General features: G+C 40.5%; 1 protein-coding gene across 6 annotated transcripts in view; it reads right to left on the bottom strand.

Annotated features, from left to right (window-relative positions):
* The window catches only part of CDC42BPA (CDC42 binding protein kinase alpha), a gene marked incomplete at its 5' end in the record, with an annotated part of 194,289 nt that overhangs the window by 94,177 nt on the left and 76,311 nt on the right, over positions 1–23,801 (bottom strand). For all 6 annotated transcript variants that reach the window (XM_084261410.1, XM_084261412.1, XM_084261411.1 and 3 more), the window contains one exon: positions 21,022–21,170. In XM_084261410.1, coding sequence (XP_084117536.1) covers positions 21,022–21,170 — 149 coding nt within the window. The remainder of the gene's footprint in view (positions 1–21,021; positions 21,171–23,801) is intronic.

The raw sequence follows: 23,801 nt of genomic DNA, 5'->3' as shown, positions 1-23,801 counted from the left end.
ACAGTCTTAATAAGAGGTTGATCTTATCCCCCTCCCATCCATGTACTCTATCAGCAATAAAACACACGATTAAGCTATAAAAATATATTAAAGGGGGGAAGGGGAAACACACAGAAGAATGTAGAATATACTTTAAAGACACACAAAAGCATAAAGGAAGAGAGAGCACGTTATAAAAATTTAAATAAATTGTTTCTTGTTCCTCAGTTATGGGGGAAACTGAACAAAGATAAGATGCAAAGGCTGAAACGTAAACCCTGGAGGCTAAAAAAGAAAAGTTTAGAAAGAAAAGAAAAGCAATGTCATCCCAAGAGAACAAATATATACATCAAATACTTGACATATTTGTTGCAAGCATGTGAAGAAGCACTGTTACATCCTATATATTTTACTGTTCTTCCCCCAGGCTAGTATGGCTTTGGATTTCACATATTTTTTGAAAGCCCTTCCTGCCCAGCAGGAAGAAAAATGTTTCAGAGAACACCACTGCCATAAAGCCATTTTAAATTGCTGCAACAGATTCCTTGTTTTCTTCTACCTTCATCCAATAAAGGTTTTACTCAGCAGCTACACAGAGACTTGCAACTGCTCTTTTTTTAATGGAAGTCAGTGTTGATAAGAATATCTACCCCTCCAAAAAAAGGGGGAGGGGGCTACTGAAGAGTAATAGACAAAAGCATGGCTTACATCTTCTACATAACTATGCCCTAAATTAAGAGAATATAGGTTAAATGCTAATAGAAAAGGAGTTTCCTTTCCAGTGAGTAAAAAACAGAACAGCAAAGACTAAAGAACCTACTACTCCTGAAATAATAAAATGAAATTTAGGATAATCGCTCAGCTTGATCATGTTCTTCACTGCATTGCAAATATGGCATTGCATTGTATTGCCTTTTGGCTATCTGCAAAATATTAAATGCACTAATGAGTAATGATGCTGAAGGAATTCTGTTCACAAGTTATTAAAATACAGCAGAAGATGCTGCCATTATAAATACAAGAAATGCATTTTTAACGTTTAGGTACAGAGAAATAGAGAGTAAGAGACCATCTCTGTCCGTGTGTGTAGGGAAGAAGGAAGAAAAACTGTTTCACTGGAAATGTAGATCATATCATGTTATTTATTGTTCATTCCACGTGAACCACATGAATAGCTGCTAGTTCAACCAAGCCAGTGTTGATACAGGCTGAATCAAAGCCTTGCTGGAGGCAGCAAGAAAAGAATGAGTGTCTTACAGGAGTGTACACTTGCAAGGCTTTATACCAAAAAGGAAGAAGCAGCAGAAGACTGTATTGGTTTCCTGTCCGCTATTGTAGAGCCGGATGAAGAATCATATAATGAACCTCCCATTAAATTATCAACCAAGGCTACCATAGGGAGAACAGCACCCAGGGTGTAAGAGCCCACCAGCGGAATGAGCTGAAGAGATATAAATGTGGAAAAAACAAACAAACATAAAAATCCCCCCACCTCTGTCACGTTGTAATTTTTTTTTTTTCTTTATTGTATCACTCAGGACTCCAAAATAATTTTTGAAGGGTGAAAAGTAAACACTGGTCCTAGCTGCTCAGCTTCAGAGTCCTGACTGGGTAGATGGTGCTTGACTGCTCAACCACCACGCCTGGCACATCAGTCACGTCACTCAGTCACCCATGTAACTGGCCTGCCCTACACCTGAATACAAGAGAAGCTTGGTAATTAATCTTTTGAGTCCTAAGTCCTACCCTGACAAGTAGGACAAAATACACTTTACATCATTATTTGGCATTAGCTGTTCAGTTGCATTTAAATAATTCAATGTGAAAAATTTACAGCTTCTTTTCTGACTATGTCCACGGGGATGGCAAGATAGGAGGGATGGATAGAAGAGTCCCTGGAATTCTCCTGTGCCCATCTGAAAAAGTGTTTTACTAATTCTCAAAATGTTTTTTTTTTTTCCCTCTTATTCTGATCCTTCATCTGACCATGGAATACCAAACAAGATGGGATACAGTCCAGGGATTTCTTTCTCCTCAAATACCAAACTTCTTTGCTTTACAGAAAAAACATGTACAGAAGGAGAATGGAAAGGACAGAAAACAGCAAACAGGAGGATGAGACCAATGCAAGGATGCATTTCAAATTCCTCGCCTGAGGGTTCATTATTTAACAGTAACTGTCCATTTTATTAACTTTCTTTTCCTACTGTGCTTTCTCACATTCAATGTTCAAAAAGTCATTAACTGAGAAAGGAGGAGTTTGTCATGAGAACTGTTGAGTCTTTAAAATGCTGATATGTTAAGGAGAAGGTGGCAAGAGACAGGTTCCATCAAGTTTGCTGAAACAAAGTAAACCAGAAGCCTGCATCTCAGTGGAAGCTATGGAAAGTGAGTCACTTTTAGGTCCTATAACAGAATAACAACAGATAATTCACACTGAGAAATTACAGTGAGAAAACGTATAGTAGGAAACCATGCATAGCCCTGCTCATTTTTTTAAAAATAGAGAGTAGGACATGACTGATGTGATATACCTAAGTTACAAGTGTTGTGTTAAAGACATTCAAATAAGGAACTGCAACTACTGAGGGAAAGCTGGGGTTCAACTCACATTTTTAAAAGAAAGCCAGCGAATACCATCTTTAAACCATCAGTTACTTAGGAATACTCAAGAGCACCACACACACATCCCACCCACAGAAGTCACTCCTATCTTCCTCCCCTTCTTGTCTCCCTGCTCCCATGTTTGTTTTCCATCTAGTATCCTCCTCCATTTAAATTGCTTGTCACTTGGAGGATCAAAGTTGCTATTTTCAGTCACTTAAACCACAGTTAATCTCACTGTTGCTTGCCAGGTTAAGTAGAATTAGTTGTCTACGATGCATCTACCAGCTAACAAGGAGACCAGCAGCAAGTCCTTGGCTATATGTCATGATACAGAAGGTGCATTTTAGAATGCACAGAATGAGCAGGTTTAGCTAGTTTTGACACTTGTTTTTACAGCATTGATCGATACTTGACATTACGTCACTTGATTAACGTCTGTATTAATCATCATTGCTGGCTGAGACTCCAGCATTGCTTTCCTCTCTCTGGAAACCAAATAGAAAAGTGAATTTTTGAGAGAAGGCAACAGCAGTTTGGAATTTGAAGCAGCAAGTAAAATAGTTACAGCTATAAATTATTTATTAACACAATACTTAAGCAGAATTCATCAGAAACTCTCCTTGCACATGTGTTATATCTGACCTTCTTCAGGAAAAATAAGAAGAAATAATAAAGTAAAAATTTACCTCAATTTTACTCAAACTGTGGCATCAAAGATCATTCATAATTGGTGGCCATGCCTAAGCTCCAACCAGGTGAGACCGAACTGATCTCAACACTAGCCAAATGGCTTCCAGCAGGGTTTTTCTTTTAAAAAATAGAAAAGTTTTTCCAGCTCTTCACAAACTATTCTGAGAAAACAACGCTTTGTAAGTAATGAGTTACCTCCATGCCCAACACTTCTTTCCCCCCCCTCAGAGATTCAAAGAAAAACACATATTTTCTTTCAAAATATCAGAAAGGAATGAATAGTGTTTAAATATTGAATTTTTCTCAACTTGAGATGATCTGTTGTAAATAGATCATCAAATATTCATGGAAGGGACCTCAAGGATCATCCAGTCCGACCCTGCCTGGGAAAAGCTCCATCTAGACAGGATGGCCTAGCACACTGTCCAGCCAATAGACAGACACTTCAATATTTGCTTCCTTTAATAAATAAAAACATTCCTCAAAATGTTCACATAAATTCTTTCTTCTCACGGATCCAGAGCTGAGTAGTATGCAAACTATATAGTAGGGGGAAAGTACTGCCTGACTTACATTTCTGTAATATAATGAATAAAACAATCCCAGCACTGAGATTTGAATGTCATAAATTATATAATCTCATGAATGTCATAAACTCAACGGTATAAAAATCATGATTCCGACAGAAGACCTAGAAAGAACTGGAAATCTACACAAAAGCCTCTGGCACTTCCCTGAACTTGCATCTACGGAGTTGAATTTAAACTCAAATATTGTATTGCTATGAAACTCTCCACTCCGGCACCAGATGAATCAGCTGGCCTCTGAGACCAGACTGGACAAGTAATTCAGCTTTGTGCTTCAAGATACAAGTTTTATTAAAAAAGTCACACCTTGCTAGATAAATTCTGATAATTAGTGGGTTTTTTCCCCCTACACTTCAGTTGTATTAGTATTTTAAAGACCCTAAAAAATTACATCGATAAAAGATAACTATCAATTACTGATTTTTTTTTTAATAAAGTATGCAGTACTGAGAGAAGGTAGTTTCTTTAGGAAAGTAGCAAGGATTTAACAGCTGAATTCTGCTTCAGCTAATCATGTGTTTTTTTCTCTTGTCTAGACCAAATTTTCCCATTTCTTGTTATCTGGCTAAGGTCAGCTTTCAAACTCTCTAATAAAGCCTTTTGAAGGTACCAGCTCTGACCCCTTCTGAAATAGCACACAGCAGACAAGGCATTCAGAGTTCTTCTGCTTAATTATTATGTACATGTAATTACAAATCTCAGTAAGATCATTACTGATGCTATCTGAATGTTGCACATTTGTATCACACCATCAGACACTTTCAACTGAGGATTCTCATGACCCTAAAAAACAAATGAAGTTGAAGCCTGGACTATGAATCCCACACAAGCAGGACTATGAATCCCACACAAGCACTCAACTACTTCACACACTAGCTGCAGTTTTACCTTATATGTACATTCAGCCTTCTGTAACTGCTGCACTGGGTTCAAGCAGTCCAGTTACAGAGAATTTCAATCGCAACAGAACCCAAGAACTACATCAGAACTGTCAAAATTTCTAACAGCATACTGGAAACTTCTTCATCCCAGCTGAAGATAGTCTCTGTTTTCATGTGGCAATGAGAATTCCCCAGGGTTTTAGAGCATCTCTGTTTTTTCCCAACTCTCTCTAGAAGAGAGAAGTTAGAAGATTTTTTGATGCTGATAAGTGATAGTCCACACACGCGCTACATTGTGCGTACTAGGGAATTGGGAAGTAATAACAGAGCGTGTGAAACACTTATTGATTTGAATCACAGAATCACAAGGTTGGAAAAGACCTTTAAGATCATCAGTTCCAACCATTCCCATCCTATGCTAAACCATATCCCTAACTAACCAATCAACCCTTTTTTTAAAAACATCCAGGGTCGGTAACCCAACACCCTCCCTGGGCAGCCTGTTCCAGGCCCTGACAACCCCTTCAGCGAAACATTTTTTAATCACATCTAATTTGACCCTGCCCTGGCACACCTTTGTGCCATTTCCCCTTGTCCTATCTCCTGTCACCTGGCTGAAGAGACCATCACCCACCTCTCAACAACCTCCTTTCAGGTAGTTGTAGGTGGTGATAAGGTCTCCCCTCAGCCTCCTCTTCTCCAGGCTAAACATCCCCAGCTCCCTCAGCCATTCCTCATAGGATTTGCCCTCCAGCCCCTTCTCCAGCCTGCTTGCCCTTCTCTGGACATGCTGGAGGGGACCTTGATGCCCTTCTTGTATTGAGGAGCCTGGAACTGGACACAGCATTCGAGGTGCAGCCTTACCAATGCCGAGTACAGGGGCACAATCACCTCCCCAGACCTACTGGCCACACTATTTCTGATACAGGCCAGGATGCCGTTGGCCTTCTTGGCCAGCTGGGCACACTGCTGGCTCATATCCAGTCGGCAGTCAACAAAGACCCCCAGGGCCTTCTCTGCCTGAATCACACAAGCACAGACAAAACATTATACAACACTTTCTAACCCACAGAAATCAGTACCAGCAACAGGGAGAGACATGAAGTTTCTAAGGGGTTTACATGATATGCTCCAGAGTGTTCCAGCATTAGAAATTTCCTGTTAGTGTCATCAAGACACATACACACAGTCAGTCAGTCCTAACTGGGAGGGAGAAGACACAAATACATTGAGACAGGCATAGTTTTGGCAGGCAGCAACGTAGAAAGATTATGGCAACACATTCAAAAGATAAGCAGGGAAATCATCAAGCTGTTTTGCATTCATGTAGATAGCAGTAGAGTATAGAAGTTACAGAATTCATTTTAAAAATATGGAACTGAAATTTTGGGTGTTGGCATATTCACAGCAAAAGCAGGAAAATGATAGAACAAGCAAAACAAGGTAACAGAACTCATCTCCCCACAGAAACTGCGCTGAGCTGCTTCTATGTTTGTGTCTCTAATGGAGCTAGGGTAAATGGTGGTGACATACTTTTGCAGGTGGGGTTTTTCTTTGGTTTGCTGGGGGGTTTTAAAATTTATCTTTACTTAGGCATGATAATGTCAGACATCATCATCTCTTATCAGAAATCAGTCTTCCTTAATTGGAATTAAATCTGTGAGAGGGATGAAAGGTCTAGTTTGAAGTCAGATTCTACAACATACATACACTGCATTTCTTGCCCATGACATCCTCAGACCCCTTCGGATTTTTTGATGATACAAGTTAATCCCACTTATGGTGTTCAAGTGGAATAATGTCTTACATTTCATAAGTCACAACTCTCCTAAGCACCTGTCAAAAGTGAACATGCCATTAGTAACGCATGTAGCTGGGGGAACAAACAGAAAGAGTTGGGACACAGGCGCATGCCTGCAAGACTTATTGGCATTATAGACATGGTGGAATGACTCCTATGCCTGGAACATCAGGATGGAAGGATACAGGCTCTTTAGGACAGACAGGCAGGGCAGGTGAGGAGGGGGTGTTGCCCTCTATGACCAGCCGGAGCGCATGGAGCTCCACCTGGGTATGAATGAGGAGCTGACCAACAGCCTATGGGTTAGGATCAGAGGGACTGCAGGGAACACCGTTGCTGCAGGACACATGACCGGGGGACCAAGAGGACAAGGTCCTCTACAGACAAATAGGAACAGCCTCATGTTCACAAGCCTTGGTCCTTATGGGGGACTTCAACCACCTCAATAACTGTTGGAGGCACAAAGTCCTGGAGGGAAGAGGGGTCCAAGACAGCTGGCTAGTATTTAAGGGTCACCTCCTCCAAGCCCAGGCTGATGCATCCCAGCAAAGAGGTGATGAGGCAAAAACACCAAGAGACCTCCACGGATGAACAAGGAGCTCCTGGGCTAACTCAAACAAAAGAAGAAAGTGTACCAAGGGTGGAAGGAAGGACAGGTAGCCTGGGAGGAACACAGGGAAACTGTCTGAGCAGCCAGGGATCAGGTTAGAAAAGCTAAAGCCCTGACAGGACTAATCTGGCCAGGGATGTCAAGGACAACAAAAGTTTCTACTTGGATTGATACACCTGTTCTTCAGGTGTATCAATGAGAAAAGGTTGAGGAGTGAAAATGTGGGCTCTCTCCAGAATGGAACAGGCAATCTGGTTACCCAAGACATGGAGAAGGCTGAGGTACTCAATGACTTTTTTGCCGCGGTCTTTGTTGGCAAGGACTCCAGCCACATCATCCAAACACAGAAGGCAAAGGCCGGGACTGGGAGTAGGAGGAACTGGCTACTGTAGGAAAACATCTAAGGAACCTGAAGGTGCACAAATCCACGGGACCTGATGAGGTGCATCTGCGTGTCCTGAAGGAACTGGCACATGAAATGGCCAGGACTCTCTCCATATTTGAGAGGTCCTGGCAGTCCAATGTGGCAGTTTGGTGAAATCCTGACCAACTGGAAAAGGGGAAGCATAACACCCATTTTTAAAAAGGGGTTAATGACAGGAAACAACTGGGCACATCAAACAATGATATTATACCTGTACCCTCTCAAGGTGATGGCACCATAGCTCTTGGTTTCACTGGGAGAAACATTCTGGCAGAGGGAAAAATACCGCAGCTAGAACACAAGTTCTTTCAAGTCATCACACAAGTCATCTGCAATATTATTTACAGTCCCTGTTATTAAGGTTTCAAAAAGTTGAAAGCTGACTTCAAGAGTGAACAACATCCTGAAGAATGACCATAGTCAAAATTGGCACAAAAAGCTATTTCAAAAATTGTGATGTAAAAGAAATCCCTAAAATCTTAACTTACACATAAGAAACTTCAACCAGGTTACCAAATGCACCAAAACATAACTGCAGCTCCAACAGTATGAGACAAACAAAAACGAAGTGGTACAGAAATGTAGGTTTTTTCATCAATACTCTTTTGAGTTAGACCACATGTAAATAAACATTATGTTTTTCAATTCTTTCTTCTATTTTCCAACACTTCCGTATGATGAAAACCAGACTTTGAAACACAGCACGAGTGCATTTCTTATCTTCCCTTATTTACTGCAGTCCCAAACCCTACTAGCCTTTTTTTAAATATTCATAATCTGGAAGTTCCATTTATGCTCTGCTGTAACTTGGCTAGAGTAGTCCGTAGTCTGGTTTCCCAGACAGAGCCTGTAAAACTCCCACACACCTCACTGGGATGCCATCTGATACCCAGCTTACCCTGTTCACCACTTGATTGTCAAGAATCACTATCAGGCAATTTCAAGGCTCTTCTTTCATTGGTTTCAGTAAAGCTCCCATGGCTTCTGCTCATCACTGTGTCATCTATATGGCACTCTGTAAAATGACCTCTTTTTAATCACTAGGAGAGCCCCTTACATGCTTAGCATGCAGCTGCAGAAAGATTTTGGTGTACCAGATTAGTCAGTATGGAAAGAAGTTCTCTTAACAATTAATCTTTTGCTACACAAAAATACTGCAGCATATACACAAGTAAGCTATTAAAAACGAAGTGTGCTAGTAGAACTGTAACGTACCAATATATTTATATATAAAGTTAGCTTTAAATTAGTCTGTGATGTCTCTGGCACCTGCAGAGGACTGTAAGAATGCACTTTTTCCAGAAGATCACTCCACTAGAGAGCAAAACTGCACTTTCATGCTTGTATACAGGAACATCTTAATAGTTTTTTAAAACAACTCTTCAGTAAAAAAGAATAGCTCTATGGCGTGGTTCAGCCCCAGGGAGCAGGTGAGCAGCACGCGCCACTCACTCACCCCTTCCCCGGGAGAGGAAACAGACAGAGCCCCGCAGGTTGGGATAAGGACAGGTACTGACGCAGCATCGCAAAAGGGGAACAACAGCGGAGCCCGGGACAGAACACACACACCACACATGGTGATGACACTGAGCACTGTACCAACCCCACAAGGTGGTAACACAGAGCACTGTGCCAATGCCACAACCAACCTGATGCCCAACGGGTCTCAGTATGTCCCAGAGCCACTTAGACTCCCCTCTCCCCCACCAGCCCCTTTTAACGGGAGGTGGAGGGAGTTATGTCGGGGAGGTAGAAAACAGCCTGGACCAGCTCAGCTCACCTGTGCTGGCTGCTTGGGGAAGTTCACTCTGGTCTGGCCAGAACCAGGACACTATTTAACAAATAGGCCCCAATCACAGAAAAAAAGATAATAATTTGAGGGAAGTAATAATGAATGCTTGTCAATATGGTTGATTTGTTTTCTAACAGTGAAAGAAAAAAGAAGTATCAAACTATTTAATAATAAGCACTGCAATAGAGTCCAGAGAAGGGCTACGAAGATGATTAAGGGCTCGTAGCATCTCCCCTATGAGGAAAGGCTGAGTGAGCTGGGACTGTTCAGCCTAGAGAAAAGAAGACTGAGAGGGGGAACCTTGTTAATGTTTATAAATATCTTAAGTATGGGATGCAGGGGGAAATGGCCAGCCCCTTTTCAGTGGTCTGTGGAGATAGGACAAGGGGCAATGGCTGCAAGTTGGAGCACAGGAAGTTCCGCACCAACATGCGGAAGAACTTTTACACAGTGAGGGTGACAGAGCCCTGGGACAGGCTGCCCAGGGGGGTGTGGAGTCTCCTTCTCTGGAGATATTCAAGACCTGTCTGGATGCCTATCTGTGCAATATGAGCTAGGGAGCATACTTTAGCAGGGGGGTTGGACCCGAAGATCTCTTGAGGTCCCTTCCAACCCCTATGATTCTATGATTCTATGATCTGCCTAAAACTCTTGACAGCAACAGACTGAGGAAGGAACAGTAGCCTGAGGACTATAAAGGAAGAAAAGCATTTGGTTTAACTGGACCCCGGTACCTCTAGAATCCACAGAACTTTAAAAATAAGAAAAATAAAGGGTGCACTGTTTGCTGAAACACACTAAAACTACACTTATTAATAATAAAGGACAGTGCTATTGAAAAATTCTTTGCCTTCACATTGTGTATGTAAGATCTTTTTTTCTTTTAACATAAAGGATAAGGCGCAATGCTTGTGTCAAAATAACTTTTAAATACCTCAGGAATCAAAGGCCTAAATTTTCAGCCCTTAAACTTAAGCAAAACCCCAAAAGTGCTGTACTTGCATCAAAGTAAATTCCTTCCTGTGCTAAAAGTTTGATTTCCTATATGAAGATGATGTAACTTTGCTCCCATTATACCAGCTCAGATTTTAACTCCTGCTCACCTTTTTTTTCATTCTTTTCCGGACAGAATTTTCTCTTTTATACCTTTCTGGTGCCCTTTTCCTGGATTATATGCATTAGATCTGATTAAAAATTACTGAGTAACAGTGGCAGTAATATCACTGCTTCCTGCTGAATGAGGAAATGCTACAGGCTGCCCCCCAGTTGCTAATAAAGAAAAACTGAGCAGTATAAACATCACTGCACCTGAGTAAATAAAGATTTTAATACGACTTTTCAGATAAAGCTCCACAAGGTCTTGCTTCCCTGACCCCAACCACAAAGCCTTCCATAACTGAACCAAGCATGACCTTACGCAAACATCTGCTTTGTAAGGAGTATTCTAATTTGGAGGATGTTAAATGGCCTATTTTTTCCTCATATAAGAAGTTAGAATATCTTGCTGTCATTAAAAAGGAACACAAGGTAGGCTTTTCTATCAATACAACAGCTCTGCTGTAAATGGTAACAGAGAAAAGCCTAATGTAGAACAGCTTCAATGCACACCAGGTTATTTGGACTCACACTTCCTTACCTGACCTTTCGGGAATTATTAAGATATCTTACAAGGATATCTTAATTTACTATGAAGAAAAGGAAGTACTACATCTAGTGGTTGGGGCAACAGCAATTTAATTCAGGAATTCAAACCACAAATTTCTACTTGTCAGATCTGAAAGTTCAGATAGTGAAGTCATTCTCACTCCAAATCCATCAGATACTCAGTGGGAAGAACCTTTAGCAAGAAAACAGATAAAAGACAATGGTTTAAAACACTTATTATAATGTACTCAAGCACCCTGATATCATAATTTTATACTCATACTGCAGGAATATCAAGCTATAGAACCATATTATTATTGCTTATTTATACCATGATGAAACTATAAGAGACTCAAATTCAGAAGATAACAAAATTTTCCTGTGCAGCTTCTAATAGCATTTTATCTAAAAGCATAAACTCACTTGTGTTCAAATAAAAAGAAAGAAGGGCCCATAAACATAAATAAAATACCTGTTCTAAGAATCTTGAGGAACACATGGAGTATTAATAAATGAAAATTTGAGTCACCATGAAAGGACGTATATGAAATAAATACTGTGTTCACAAAGAGATAAAACACAAGGCTGTGAATCTCCTAAAATAACAAAAAAGCTTGAGAATAATGAAGAACCCATCACACAACTGCCATCTTCATTCTTGTCTGCATTGTTCGGAACTTTAGAAACAAGAACAGAAAGTGTTACATTACCAATTCTATCCTCAGCCACCAAACAATGAGCTAATTAAACCCCTCAGAACCACATCCACCAGAACCAAAAATTCAGAAACAAGGAAAATGTTTTTTGCCCTACTTTTCTACTTTGTTGATTTGGGATATCAAAGAAAGTAGTAGCAGAAAACATCTCCAGGTCTGAAATAACCAGAAAAGAATGAGTGTAAAATTCTAGCTTAGCTCACATAGAAACAGCTTGCAAATGGGAATGCTTTCAACAGAAATTGTTGAATTCTGAAAATACTGCCAACTTCCTAAGACACTGAAACAGATCAGAGTTATGGCAGTTCTAATGTGGGGATTTTTTTCTGCAAACACCAGTCAAATGAATCTTTATGCTAGAGGTAGCAGTATCTCTTGGAAAGTTCCATCACATTTAGCATCCACTGAGCCTTGCTATAAACATTATTACTTGGAAGGCAAGACAGGGGGAGGGGAGGCAGTGTATACAAACTTCTGGCATTAAGAATATTCCCATTAAGTTAAAAAGGACCTTTTTCAATCGAACTTTATTTCTAGTCTGTCTCTCTCGTTTTCACTTTTAGAGGGTTTATGTAGCTCTGTTTTATGACAACCATATCCACTTCCTACCTAAACTGAATTACATACCATCTGATAGAGTGCTCACATCCATCTGCCTTTCATGCAACTGCAATCTACATTAAAGAAAGAAAAAAAAAATCTTCATCTACACACTCTTCCTTTTCCAATGAGTCTGCTTTCTAACAGAGGTGCAATTGTCTTAGCTAAAGGACTCACCAGAAAGAACGGAGGGGGTGTACTCCTTGTCTTGCTGGCCTTCCTCAACTAACAGTATTTTCCTTTCTTAGAAGGTAGGCATCCAACATGAAAGGGGAAGGTCTATTTCTGAGAGGATTATGGCTAACTACATTTAAGAAACTGCATCTCCAACTGCTTCTTGTGTCCTTTTTTCTTTAAAGTCATCAAGTTGAATAAATAGCCAGATGTACCCCTCAACAGATGTAGGGGAAAAAAACAGGGACAATGTGATGGATATAGATTTTATTGGAAAGACCAGCTTAAAGTGATTTCCTCCTATTCGCTTCTCCATCAGATTGGAGAATTGTCCGAGGTCATTTGAAATGTAAAATTACTTCTAACTTGGATGGGTGTCCTCATTCAGTTCACTACACAGCCCCACAAACCTTTGTTTTAGCAGAGCAGAAGGGACATTGGAAAGAGGAACAATGGGAGAAAAAAGGCCAGAGGATATCTTGTAAAAGCCCCTCTTGCTGAAAGGACTACTTAAGGCTACTATCGCTTCGGGCACTGGAGTTAGTGTTTCTGAATTCCTTCTGCTCAAATAACACAGAATATTGGTCTGGGCTAACTCAGTCACCCATCACGCAGCTTTCACTTAAATTAGTACTCCCACTAGACAGAATGTTGTAAGAAAGCATTTGCCTTCTACATGATAGCATAGCCAGTGTGATCCACTAGCTCTTGGCACTCCAAACACATACAGGCATTTTATTTCAAAATACTTGTAGGTCATCACAGGCTCCTTCAGAAATCCTACCAACAAATTCTAGTCAAACAGCATTAACCTCATACAGTTCTCTCTGCAGGGGCACTACAGGAGCAGCTGCCAGCACTTATAACATACAGGGTCACAGGGCAAAATAAAAGTCCAGGGTCTGGAATGATGACCTTGTTGACAGTGGAAAAAAAGAGAGGAAACACAGAGCCTAAACCGACAGAGCTCTCCTACCTCTGTAAGGGAATACCTTGTAAGGAAACACTAGCTTACCAAATACTCACGAAAATAACTTTCTGTCCTGCGGTTTTCCATGTAAAACTAAACCATGCAACATTTCAAAGCAACACATTTTCAGTAGGCTATCAAAATAAGCATTATTTTTTTTCCCTTATTTTTCTAGCCCTGTTTCCTTCACTCTCAGCACTTTGTAAGGACATCTTCTCGTGTGTGTTTGACATTATGTCTGTTGTAAAGTTTGGTAAACACTTAAAATATGTTGTTGCTTTCCTTCAAACCCACAATTGCAGCTCACTTTACCAAAGGCCAGAGCACTTGGCTCATCTTTGTGCCAGCTCAACTCAGACATACCGCGCAGTGCAGCTAACTCCCTAGATGGGCCTTCCACCCCCAAATTTTCCACTTAAGCAAATTAATGATCGGGAAAGATGGGACACACCCAGAAGACAGAAAAACTACTTATTCAGCAAGTCAAAAATGGATATGCTGGTGCTGAAACTTAAGAGTTGAAAGTGAAATGTATCCTAGAAAGAATCCTAGACTTCCGTTGCCTGCTAACTACAGTAAATATTGCAGGGATGTCCCCAAGATGACTTTTACTGAGGACAAATAGTACCTTCTTGTTAAAAGTGAAGAAGGGGCTGGCTTGATAGGGAATAGACGGTTCTTTTTTCCCTCTAACGGATTTATTCCCTTATGTTCAACATTTCTCAGAAAGGATGTCAGCTCCACAGAGAATTCTGCTGCTCTACATTTTAAGAACTGAAATGTTCCAGTGAACCACAAACTTAAATTTCAGAAGTAGATAAAGAAAATGGAAAGTGAAGGGGAAAAAAAAATGCATCTGGAGGTTTAGAATGCTAAAAGCCTTCAGACTAAAAAGGCACTGCTAGAAATGCAGAAGACTACCGCTGAAGCTAACTGCAATCTTGCATACCTTGTGTGTGTATGTAGGGGTGTGCTTATGCTTTGCATGCCTATCTTTTCACATGCAAAAGACAACATCTGAAACGTATGTAACCCGAGAGCTTGCCCTGTAGTCTTAACTATCCTCCCATAAACCAACAAAAATAATAATTAACATAGGTGCTTCATAATCCTTCCAAAATATTTTCTTAGTAAGAAGGTAAGTGAGGATTGTTTTACCGTTCCATAGAAAAAGAAGACTGTTTAATGTGGGTGTGTGCCAATATATTAAAACTATTTTAAATGAATATTTTTGCAGCGGTCTGGAGGATCATGAGCCTGAATGTTGAACACTCCCTAGCTGCAAATTTGCTCTGCACTGAACCACTGTGAAATGCTGCACAGAACAAATACATGGAGGAAAGAAGTCAAGATGTAAATTACTTAAGCATACGAACACTTAAAATTCTGTACTATTCAAGAAGCTGGAACATGTTAAATGAAATTTAGGACAGACTTAGATGCACCCTTGCTAAAGACAGCACAAAAGGCAGTAGCACAGGCACACTAAAGGGGTGTGCAAAGCCACTGGTGGCACACTCACTGTGCCCAGAAGGTACCTTCTGTAGCCCTCAGGGGAAACTTCTTCAGTGGCTACCAGGCCTTCTAAAGCCTTTTTTACTTAAAAGAATTTAAACAAAACCAAGCATTTTCCATGTCCATTTCCACCTTACGTATAATGGAGAGAAAGCCCATCTCACCGGTAAAACAGATACCTACCTTAAGACAGTAAGAGATTTACTCCAGCTCACACCTAAATATTTGATAGTGCATGGAAATATAAGCTTTTAACATGTGCCACGAGGAATTAAGTAACAACATAACCTCAAAACTGAAATTAATATTAATGTATGTAGAGGCTTTTTTCATCCAAAACCAAACAAAAAACCAAATTGATGTTGATTCCCAATAAACTTAAACTCTTACTCTGTGTGATACTACAGTTTGCAGAAAACCTGCCACAATATTTCACCTTGGCCTACATGCAAGCATCACTTCATCAGTAGGAATCAGTAATTTAAGGTACCAGGGGTAGGTATAAGCTTTATGCGAACACCCTATGAAGTTGTGCAACTGTGACACATACACACTTTCTTCCTCATTGTGAACACTTGCATGCATACCTAACCTAGACCAAGCTTTCTTTCTAAAGATAGTCTTGGAGCTATCAGTGTCATTTGGTAATGCCAGCTCTGGAGTATTTGTAACAATAGCAAACAGTACAGTACACACTGAAGAGAAGGCCACTGTATGAACATCTGCAGCCATCATTTAGCTACTGGATAAAATACAACATGTTTTGCTCACAGAAATTAATTGATCAGAAATGAACAATTATCCTGGCTTTACATTCTGATTTATATTATCTCAAAAACATAATACCATCTATTTATTTAAATTAAAAAGCATATAAAACCAGAAAGATTTAAGAATACCATAAACACATCGTACTGGTATTATTTTCAGCTAGAAAACTTTCTCCTTCAATTCAGTAGGTATCAGGAGACAGCTTTGGAAACATCATGCAGTTTCTCTTCACAAGTCTGCTAATATATAGATTTTTATCTCCTTCCCCCTATAAATTCATCCTGTAATCCCACAACGACAGCACAGAAATGGCATTCAAATTAAGAACTCCAAACCCTGCAATACTGTCGTAGCAATTTCATTTAATTAGTACTGAGGTTGCTTGTATTTGATGTTTGAGAACTTTGGCCAATGTACCTTAGGAAAGAAAAGTGACTTGCGTTTGACATGGGAGGAGTCTGCACACCAACTACCCCTGAAAACTGTATCACTCCCAAACAAAACTAACTCCACAACAAGGAAGTGATTAATAATAGAAAAGGGCAAGAGGAGAGACACACCGAGAACCAAAACAATACAATTTTTGAAAGGTACAAAAACATTCAGAGAAAAAAAAAAGCTATCTTTAAAGTACAACACTACATAGGATTAATGGAAAAATCTATCCTGAAAGAACTGGGCAGTAAAAGGAAACAAACCAAACAATCTGCTGTCATTGTAGGAAGAAAACCTGGAACAAACCATAACTAAAGCATGCCCTGTTTTTTATCACTTTGGGGAGGGGAGTCAGGATTCTCATTCTGTTGTACTGTATGATATCGATTCATGACAGGATATCATCTGTGTTCATGAGCCTCAGCTGATATTGCACAGAATCACAGAAAATCCTGAGTTGGAAAGGACCCACAGGGATCATCAAGTTCAACTCCTGGCTCCACACAGGGCCAGCCAGGGGAGCATGTGACTGAGTGCATTGTCCAGGCGCTTCTCGAACTCAGTCAAGCTGGGTGCTGTGATCACTTCCCTGGGGAGCCTGTTCCAGTGCCTGACCACTCTCTCAGTAAAGAACCTCTTCCTAATACCCAACCTAAACCTCCCCTGTCGCAGTTTCATGCAGTTCCCTTGGGTTCTGTAACTGGCCACCAAGTAGAGGAGATGGGCTTCTGCCCCTCATCCGAAGCCACAGACCATGCTGAGGTCTCCCCTCAGCCTCCTCTTCTCCAGGATGAGCAAACCAAAGGACTTCAGCCTCTCCTCATAGGTCTTCCCCTTCTGAACCCTCACCATCCCTACTGCCCTCCTCTGGACACTCTCCAATAGCTTTGTGTCCCTCTTGTACTGTGGCACCAAAACTGCACCCAATACTCAAGGTGAGGCCGCACCAGCACATTGTAGGGTGGGACAATCACCTCCCTGGACCAGCTGCCCACGCCGTGCTTGATGTACCCCAGGATATGGTTGGCCCTCCTGGATGCCTGGGCACACTGCTGGCTCCTGTTTAACTTGCTGTCAACCAAGACCCCCAAATCCCTCTCAGCATGGCTGGCCTCCAGCGTCTGATCCCCCAGTCTGTAGGTGCAGCCAGGGTTGCCCATTCCCAGGTGCAGAATCCGGCATTTGCCCTTGTTAAACTTCATGCTGTCGGTGGTTGCCCAGCTCTCTAGTCTGTCCAGGTCTCTCTGTAAGGCTTCTCCACCCTCAATGGAGTCAACAGCTCCTCCCAATTTGGTGTCACCCTCAAATTTATTTAAGACACCCTCTAGTCCCATGTCCAGGTCATTTATAAAAATATTAAAAATAAGTGGGCCTAAGATGGGTCCTTGGGGACCCCCACTAGTGACTGGCTGCCAGCCAGATGTAGCACCATTTAGTATTGTGGTGGCACGCAAAACCAGAATAACCATCACACTCTGGGCCTGAGCCTTCAGCCAATTGCCCCCACACATATTTATACATGGCATTTCTGTCAGGTCCATATATTGGGCAACACCTCTCAGCATTGTTTAATCATCGTACTTAATTTATGAGGAAGACGGGGGGGATGTTTTCTCTTCCCCTTTTTCCTTCAGGCTTGTTACAACAGCCTTTGAGAACTCAGACTACCCCCCTGGCCGTTCAGGCCAGTATGTTCCTGTTGTTCATTCTGAATGTTTTTCAAGTCTTAAGCGTTGCAAAAAATTGTTTCAAGAATATCACCAAGAGATCTTTCTCGGGGCTGAATGGTCAGGGGTGGCACTGACTCATGGATGGTGGCCAATGCCTTGTGGGGGTGGTTGAAGCAATGGAAAAGCAACTGGCAGTGCAGAAGCAAGCCCATCTGGGCTGCTCATTGTGGCAATCTATTGCTGCCCAGCTAGAGAACCTAACTGTAAAAGTACCATGTACCCAAGTGTCGAGCCACTAAAGAACATCAAAACAACAGGCAGGTGCATCAGGGTGCTAAAGTTGAAATGGCTCAATTATACCTCAACTGGTAACGCAAGGGCCAATTATTTATAGCTTGTTGGGCCCATGACACTTCAGGCCATCAAGGAAGAGATACAACATACAGATGGGCTCATGATCAAAGGGTGGACTTGACCATGGACACTATCTCACAGGTCACCCATGAATGTGAAACACGTGCCGCAATCAAGCAAGCCAAGTGTACAGAGGACGGTGGCTGAAATACAAACACAGAGAAGCTTGGCAGACTGATTAACGATTAACACTCCAACAGACACGTCAAGTCAAGCGGTGTGTGCTTACAATGGTAGAAGCAACCACTGGATGTCTAGAAACATATCCTGTGCCACATGCCACCACCCAGAACACTACCCTGGAAGTCCTCTGGTGACATAGCACCCCAGAAAGAATTGAGTCAGACAATGGGACTTATTTCTGAAACCCTCCCATAGACACCTGGGCCAAAGAACATGGCATTGAACGGGTGTATCATATTCCCTACCATGTACCAGCCTCCAGGAAAATGGTGAGGTACAATGGACTGTTAAAAACCACACTAAAAGCAATGGCTGGCGGAACCCTAAAAAAACTGGGATACGCATTTAGTCAAAGATATATGGCTAGTTAATTCCAGGGGATCTACCTATTTACCTGGCCCTGCCCAATCAAAACTCCCACAGGCTGTAGAAGTGGATAAAGTCCCTGTAATGTGCATGAAAAACCTGCTGGGGAAGACAGTCTGGGTTATCCCTGCTTCAGGCAAAGGCAAACCCATTCGTGGGACTGGGTCCGGGTGCACTTGGTCAGTGATGCAAAAGACTCAGAAAGTCCAGTGTGTGCCCCAAGGGAATTTAATTTTGTGGAGGAGAGCTGATAAATGTTGCTGCACAATGGATCAGTCCATGGAAGATGGTATAAATAATGTATAAATTATATGTTATGAACCACCCAAATCAACTGAAAATGTAAGATCTGGGCATGATGTAGGTGGTATGGAAAACAGGGTGGATAATGTTCTGGTTCCAGCCAGGCCAGAGTGAACTCCCCCAAGCAGCCAGCACAGGTGAGCTGAGCTGTTCCAGGCTGTTTTCCACCCCACCTGACATCACACCCCTGTGAAAGGAGCTGGTTGGGGAAGGGTGGGTCTGCACAACTCTGGGTGAGTCTTAATGTGGTTGGGAGTCAGCTCAGTTGTGGCGACGGTGAAGTGCTCTGTTATCACCATGTGGATGTATTCTGTCACGGGCCCCGTTGCTGCTTCCCTCACTGTGTTTTGTCAGTAACTGTCCTTATCCCAACCTGTGGTGCTCTGTCTTCATCTTGGGAACACTAGGTATATGAGGATGGAAAAATCATATATCTGCTGCATATCACATACTACCAATACTGTATTACAACAGTTTTGATTTGTTTAGAGGAAAAGGTGGAGATGGTGGCCATCTCTTCTTTTAGGAAGAGTTACTATGACATATGCAGACTTACTGAGTAAAATACAGACGTTTCTGTAGTGCCTGAAATACTCTCCACCCAGTAACAGGAGACAGCATCAACAGTTTACCCACAAATACAGTTTAAAAGTTGATCCAAATTATACTGAATACAACCACCTTTCCCATCAGGTCTTATGTGAACAGCTTCTCAGAAAAAAACACAAAATCTTCAAAATTCAAGAAAACTGCTTAAGAAAAACACTCTGCATGTTTTTTTTTCACAAAGCATTGTCCCAAAGAATTCCTTTTAGCAGGCAGACATGGTTATTCAATAAAATTAGCAGACAGGAGAGCAATTTGCAGCTTAGCACCACCCCACCTTAAACCACTCCTAGCTACAGTTCCTTCATGAAAACCCACATTCTCAAAAGGAAACAAAACACAAACCAGTAACAAACCAAAACTAAGCACAATTCACCTTCAGGACCAAAAAAACACCCAAAACTTATCTGGAGTGAAGAAGCCACATGGGAAGAGTAAAAGAAGGAATGGCCAGTACAGACCCTGATCACGGGCAATAGTGGTATCAAACAAGCACATTCTGCTAACTTAATGATTCAGGTTAAACAATTGTGAGTTTTCCTCCTGATTTCTGTCACCATAAAGTACATCTATTGAGAGCATTTGAAGATTCTGACTCTTCTAATCTAATCTCTTGCTCTGAACACAAGAGCTACCACAAAATTCAGTAGAGAATCCTAAGATTCTCTACTACGAGAAGATCGTAAGTCAAGACCATCAAAATCAATCATGGCCTCCAAAAAAGCTAGACACAAATGAATTAATATTGTTCTTTGAACAGAAAATTTATTTCTTAATGTATCAAGGTAAAAATAAGTACCACAGTTTATTTATATTCACCTATTCAACAAAATGCCCTCACTTCCTTTGAATGACAATTTAAGTCCAAAACAAAACGTTGAAAAAACATCCAAAGCAGACCACACAACAGTGTAATTTCAACTTCTGTACAGATTGAACAAATTAAAAACCACATTCTGATCCTTCAATAAACCAGTTAAAAATTGATTACCTTTCACAAACAGGTTTCCCAGTTTTGCTTTTATAAATTATGGATCATTAACTTTGAAACATTCCAGTGTGCAAGATTCATCACGCACACTCAGACAGTCATTCATGTCTCCAACCATATAGCATGAGGTTAGCAACAGATCTCAATAACCACAAGATGTAGGCAGGTCAGTTCTGTTGTGCTTAGTATTCAACAAATACTTGCTACTAGCTTAAACTCTTAACAAATTATTTTCACTCCATCAGGTAACTCCCCATAACTCCAAATGGAATTCAGAGCTCAAATTACTCACCTGTGAACATAATGCAACTGATGAACTGAATCAATAGCTATCACCATTTCAGCCAAATAAAAACGAGCCATATCTTCAGGTAGTCTGTCCTCAAACTTGCTGAGCAATGTAAGCAGGTCTCCTCCAACATAGTAATCCATAACCAGGTACTGTAGAGAGGGAACAGTAAGAAAACACATGGGAAAAAAAAACAAATCCAAAACTTATTAAGTGAATGAGGAGACTGAAAATTAATTTAAGCATAAAAATTATGAAAATATTCTGGGCACTAATAAAGCTAACAAAGATGCTTTGGTGTTCCAAAAAAAAGTGCAGGTTCATCCTAATTTTAAAATGCACCCTACTTCAGTACTTTTCATATTTATACCTCTCCTAATACAGTAAACCTCAAGACAGAACAGCATCAGCTTCATCCACTGACTCATCATCAAGCATAAAATATTTAAATACTCTGGATTCCCTTATAAAAAAAATGCCCTTTGTTAGAATGCAAAAGAAGTAAAGGATTAAAGCACAGAACTATAAAAGCAAAACTGACTGTGGTATATCTTGAGATCTTATTGAAGGGCACTAATTTCCCAGGCTTCCTTTTCCCTTTTTCATACCATGTTCTTTTCCCATTTTGGAAAGTAAAGTTTTTAGGCTACTTAGATTAAGGCATCAGTTAAGAGACAGAGTCCAGACAGTCCAATTCCAGGTGTTGTTGACACTGCACACAATTAGAAGGTGTCACCTTCTCTAATTGAACTGATAGGAGAAAAAACACTTGCTTTCTGATTTATTAATGAAACAGAAAACCTGCTTGCCACTGAATCAAGTGCAACGACTTGGAAGAGATTAGAACCTTTCTCCACCTTACCATATTATGATGGAACAAAATGCCACATCCTTAAGAGACATGGTTAAAATGACTGTACAAAGTAAACTTACAATTAATATGTTTTTGTCTTAGTTTAGTTTGTCTTAATTTTGGAAGAGCAACTGAAAAGCCAAATGGGGAAAAGACAAAAAAAAAAATTCAAATTAATTATAAGCAATCCATTTTCACACCCACTGCTGTAACAGTACTTTCAAACAGACCAATTAGGATAGTTTCCCACTTAAGTATATAGTATCTGAAACCTTTTAGCTAGAATTCCAACCTCTGCTTCCAGGAAGGCAGCGTAAATCCACATTTGAAGCAGTGACTCTTAACAACACTCTATAATGAATCACAAATAATAAAAAAATATTAAAGATGCAATAACATATATCCCAATTTGATTCGTTAAGATTTAGTTAAAGCAATGCAATGGGGCTTTTAAATAAGTAGTTCTCTTAATTTGTTCAAGTCTTCCCCATCTTCAGAAAGAGATTAAAATATGTGGGAAAAAAATCTGCAAAGTTATACCAGCTATAAGAAAGATGTAGGGCAGGCAGAAATCTCATGCCTGATTCTTCTCCCTCATATTTTCCATAATAATAAGGGTGATGAACAAAGATTTTAACAATTTGATTCAGAATAACCTGGGCAGCTTCACTGATTGCAAGCGCATGAAGAAAGCACTGAATGTGCTTCCACAAAATTCTGAATCCACTGACAATCAAAAATTCCTCTCTCACTTTGTGACATGAATAGTAAACTTCTTAAATTATGCTCATGAGCCTTGCACAAGATAAATATCTTCTATTCAGTGGTGCTCCTACGCTGCCTCTGAAACAAGATCCACAGTATTAGCTTCTCATGTTTTACAGTTTTAGAAAATACATTAAGCCTTTGGAGCTTAATAGAATTAACTGATATACTATATAGTGAGATCTGCAAGAGCTCAACTCACCACTTTGAACATATATTGAGAAAAACCTCTTAAGATTCTTATAAATGATGTGGGAACCCTGCACTCTTCAGGTTTTTTTTAAAGCAGTACAACTCAGTAACTGGATATACCAAAATAAAGCAATTTTGGCACTTACAGAACTCTGCATCTCCCATTTTTAAAGAGCAACACAGTAGCCTAATCACAAGGAAACCCTCAACTCCTCAAATATGCCAATACTTAAACTGTAACTCCTAGTATTAAGTCACATGCTTGATGTTAAATACATGCATAGGAATCCATACTAAGTTTTCAACTAATTTACTAACAAAACAATTCAGTCAATGCATAGCATCCCATCCAATGTCCAAGATCCATATCCTTAAGGTTTTTTAAGAAGCTTTAAAAATACTTTCTAAATGCACACCATTCAGATCTATTCAAGTCTGAAATACTTCTAAAAATACTGCTGTATGACAGTAGCATTCTTCCAAGAGAAAGAAAAAGCACAAACTTAAGGACATTAAATACTAGTGGAAGTTTAACATGGGCATTTAATCCTAGATCCCTGTCTCATTTAGGTTGGAAGAGACCTTTTGAGATCATCTACTCCAAGCCCATCTGCTCAAGCAGTGTTAGCTAGAACAGGCTGGGTGGACACTCCACTCTTACTCTACTTAACATGTTACAGTGTTTGATCACCTTCACAGAAAAAATATCATTTTCTCGCATTCAGATGAAATTTCATGTGTTTCAGTTTGTGTCCACTTTCTCCTGTCCTGTCACTGGGCACAAGTGGAAGAAATCTGTCTCCCTAGTTTTCATTCCCTCCCATCAAGTATTTATGAACATTGATGAACACCCCACCAATGCCTCTGGGTGAAGAACTCCTGTGCTCTCAGCCTCTCCTTACATGAAAGATGCTCCAGCACCTTAATCGTCTTTCTGGACTTGCACCAGTAGCTCCATTTCTCTTTTACACTG

Source organism: Gallinula chloropus, assembly GCF_964237585.1.
Source record: "Gallinula chloropus genome assembly, chromosome: 3".
NCBI classification, from domain to species: Eukaryota; Metazoa; Chordata; class Aves; order Gruiformes; family Rallidae; genus Gallinula; species Gallinula chloropus.
The sequence above is the reverse complement of the archived record's forward strand: the minus strand, read 5'-3'. Positions and strand labels throughout refer to the sequence as shown.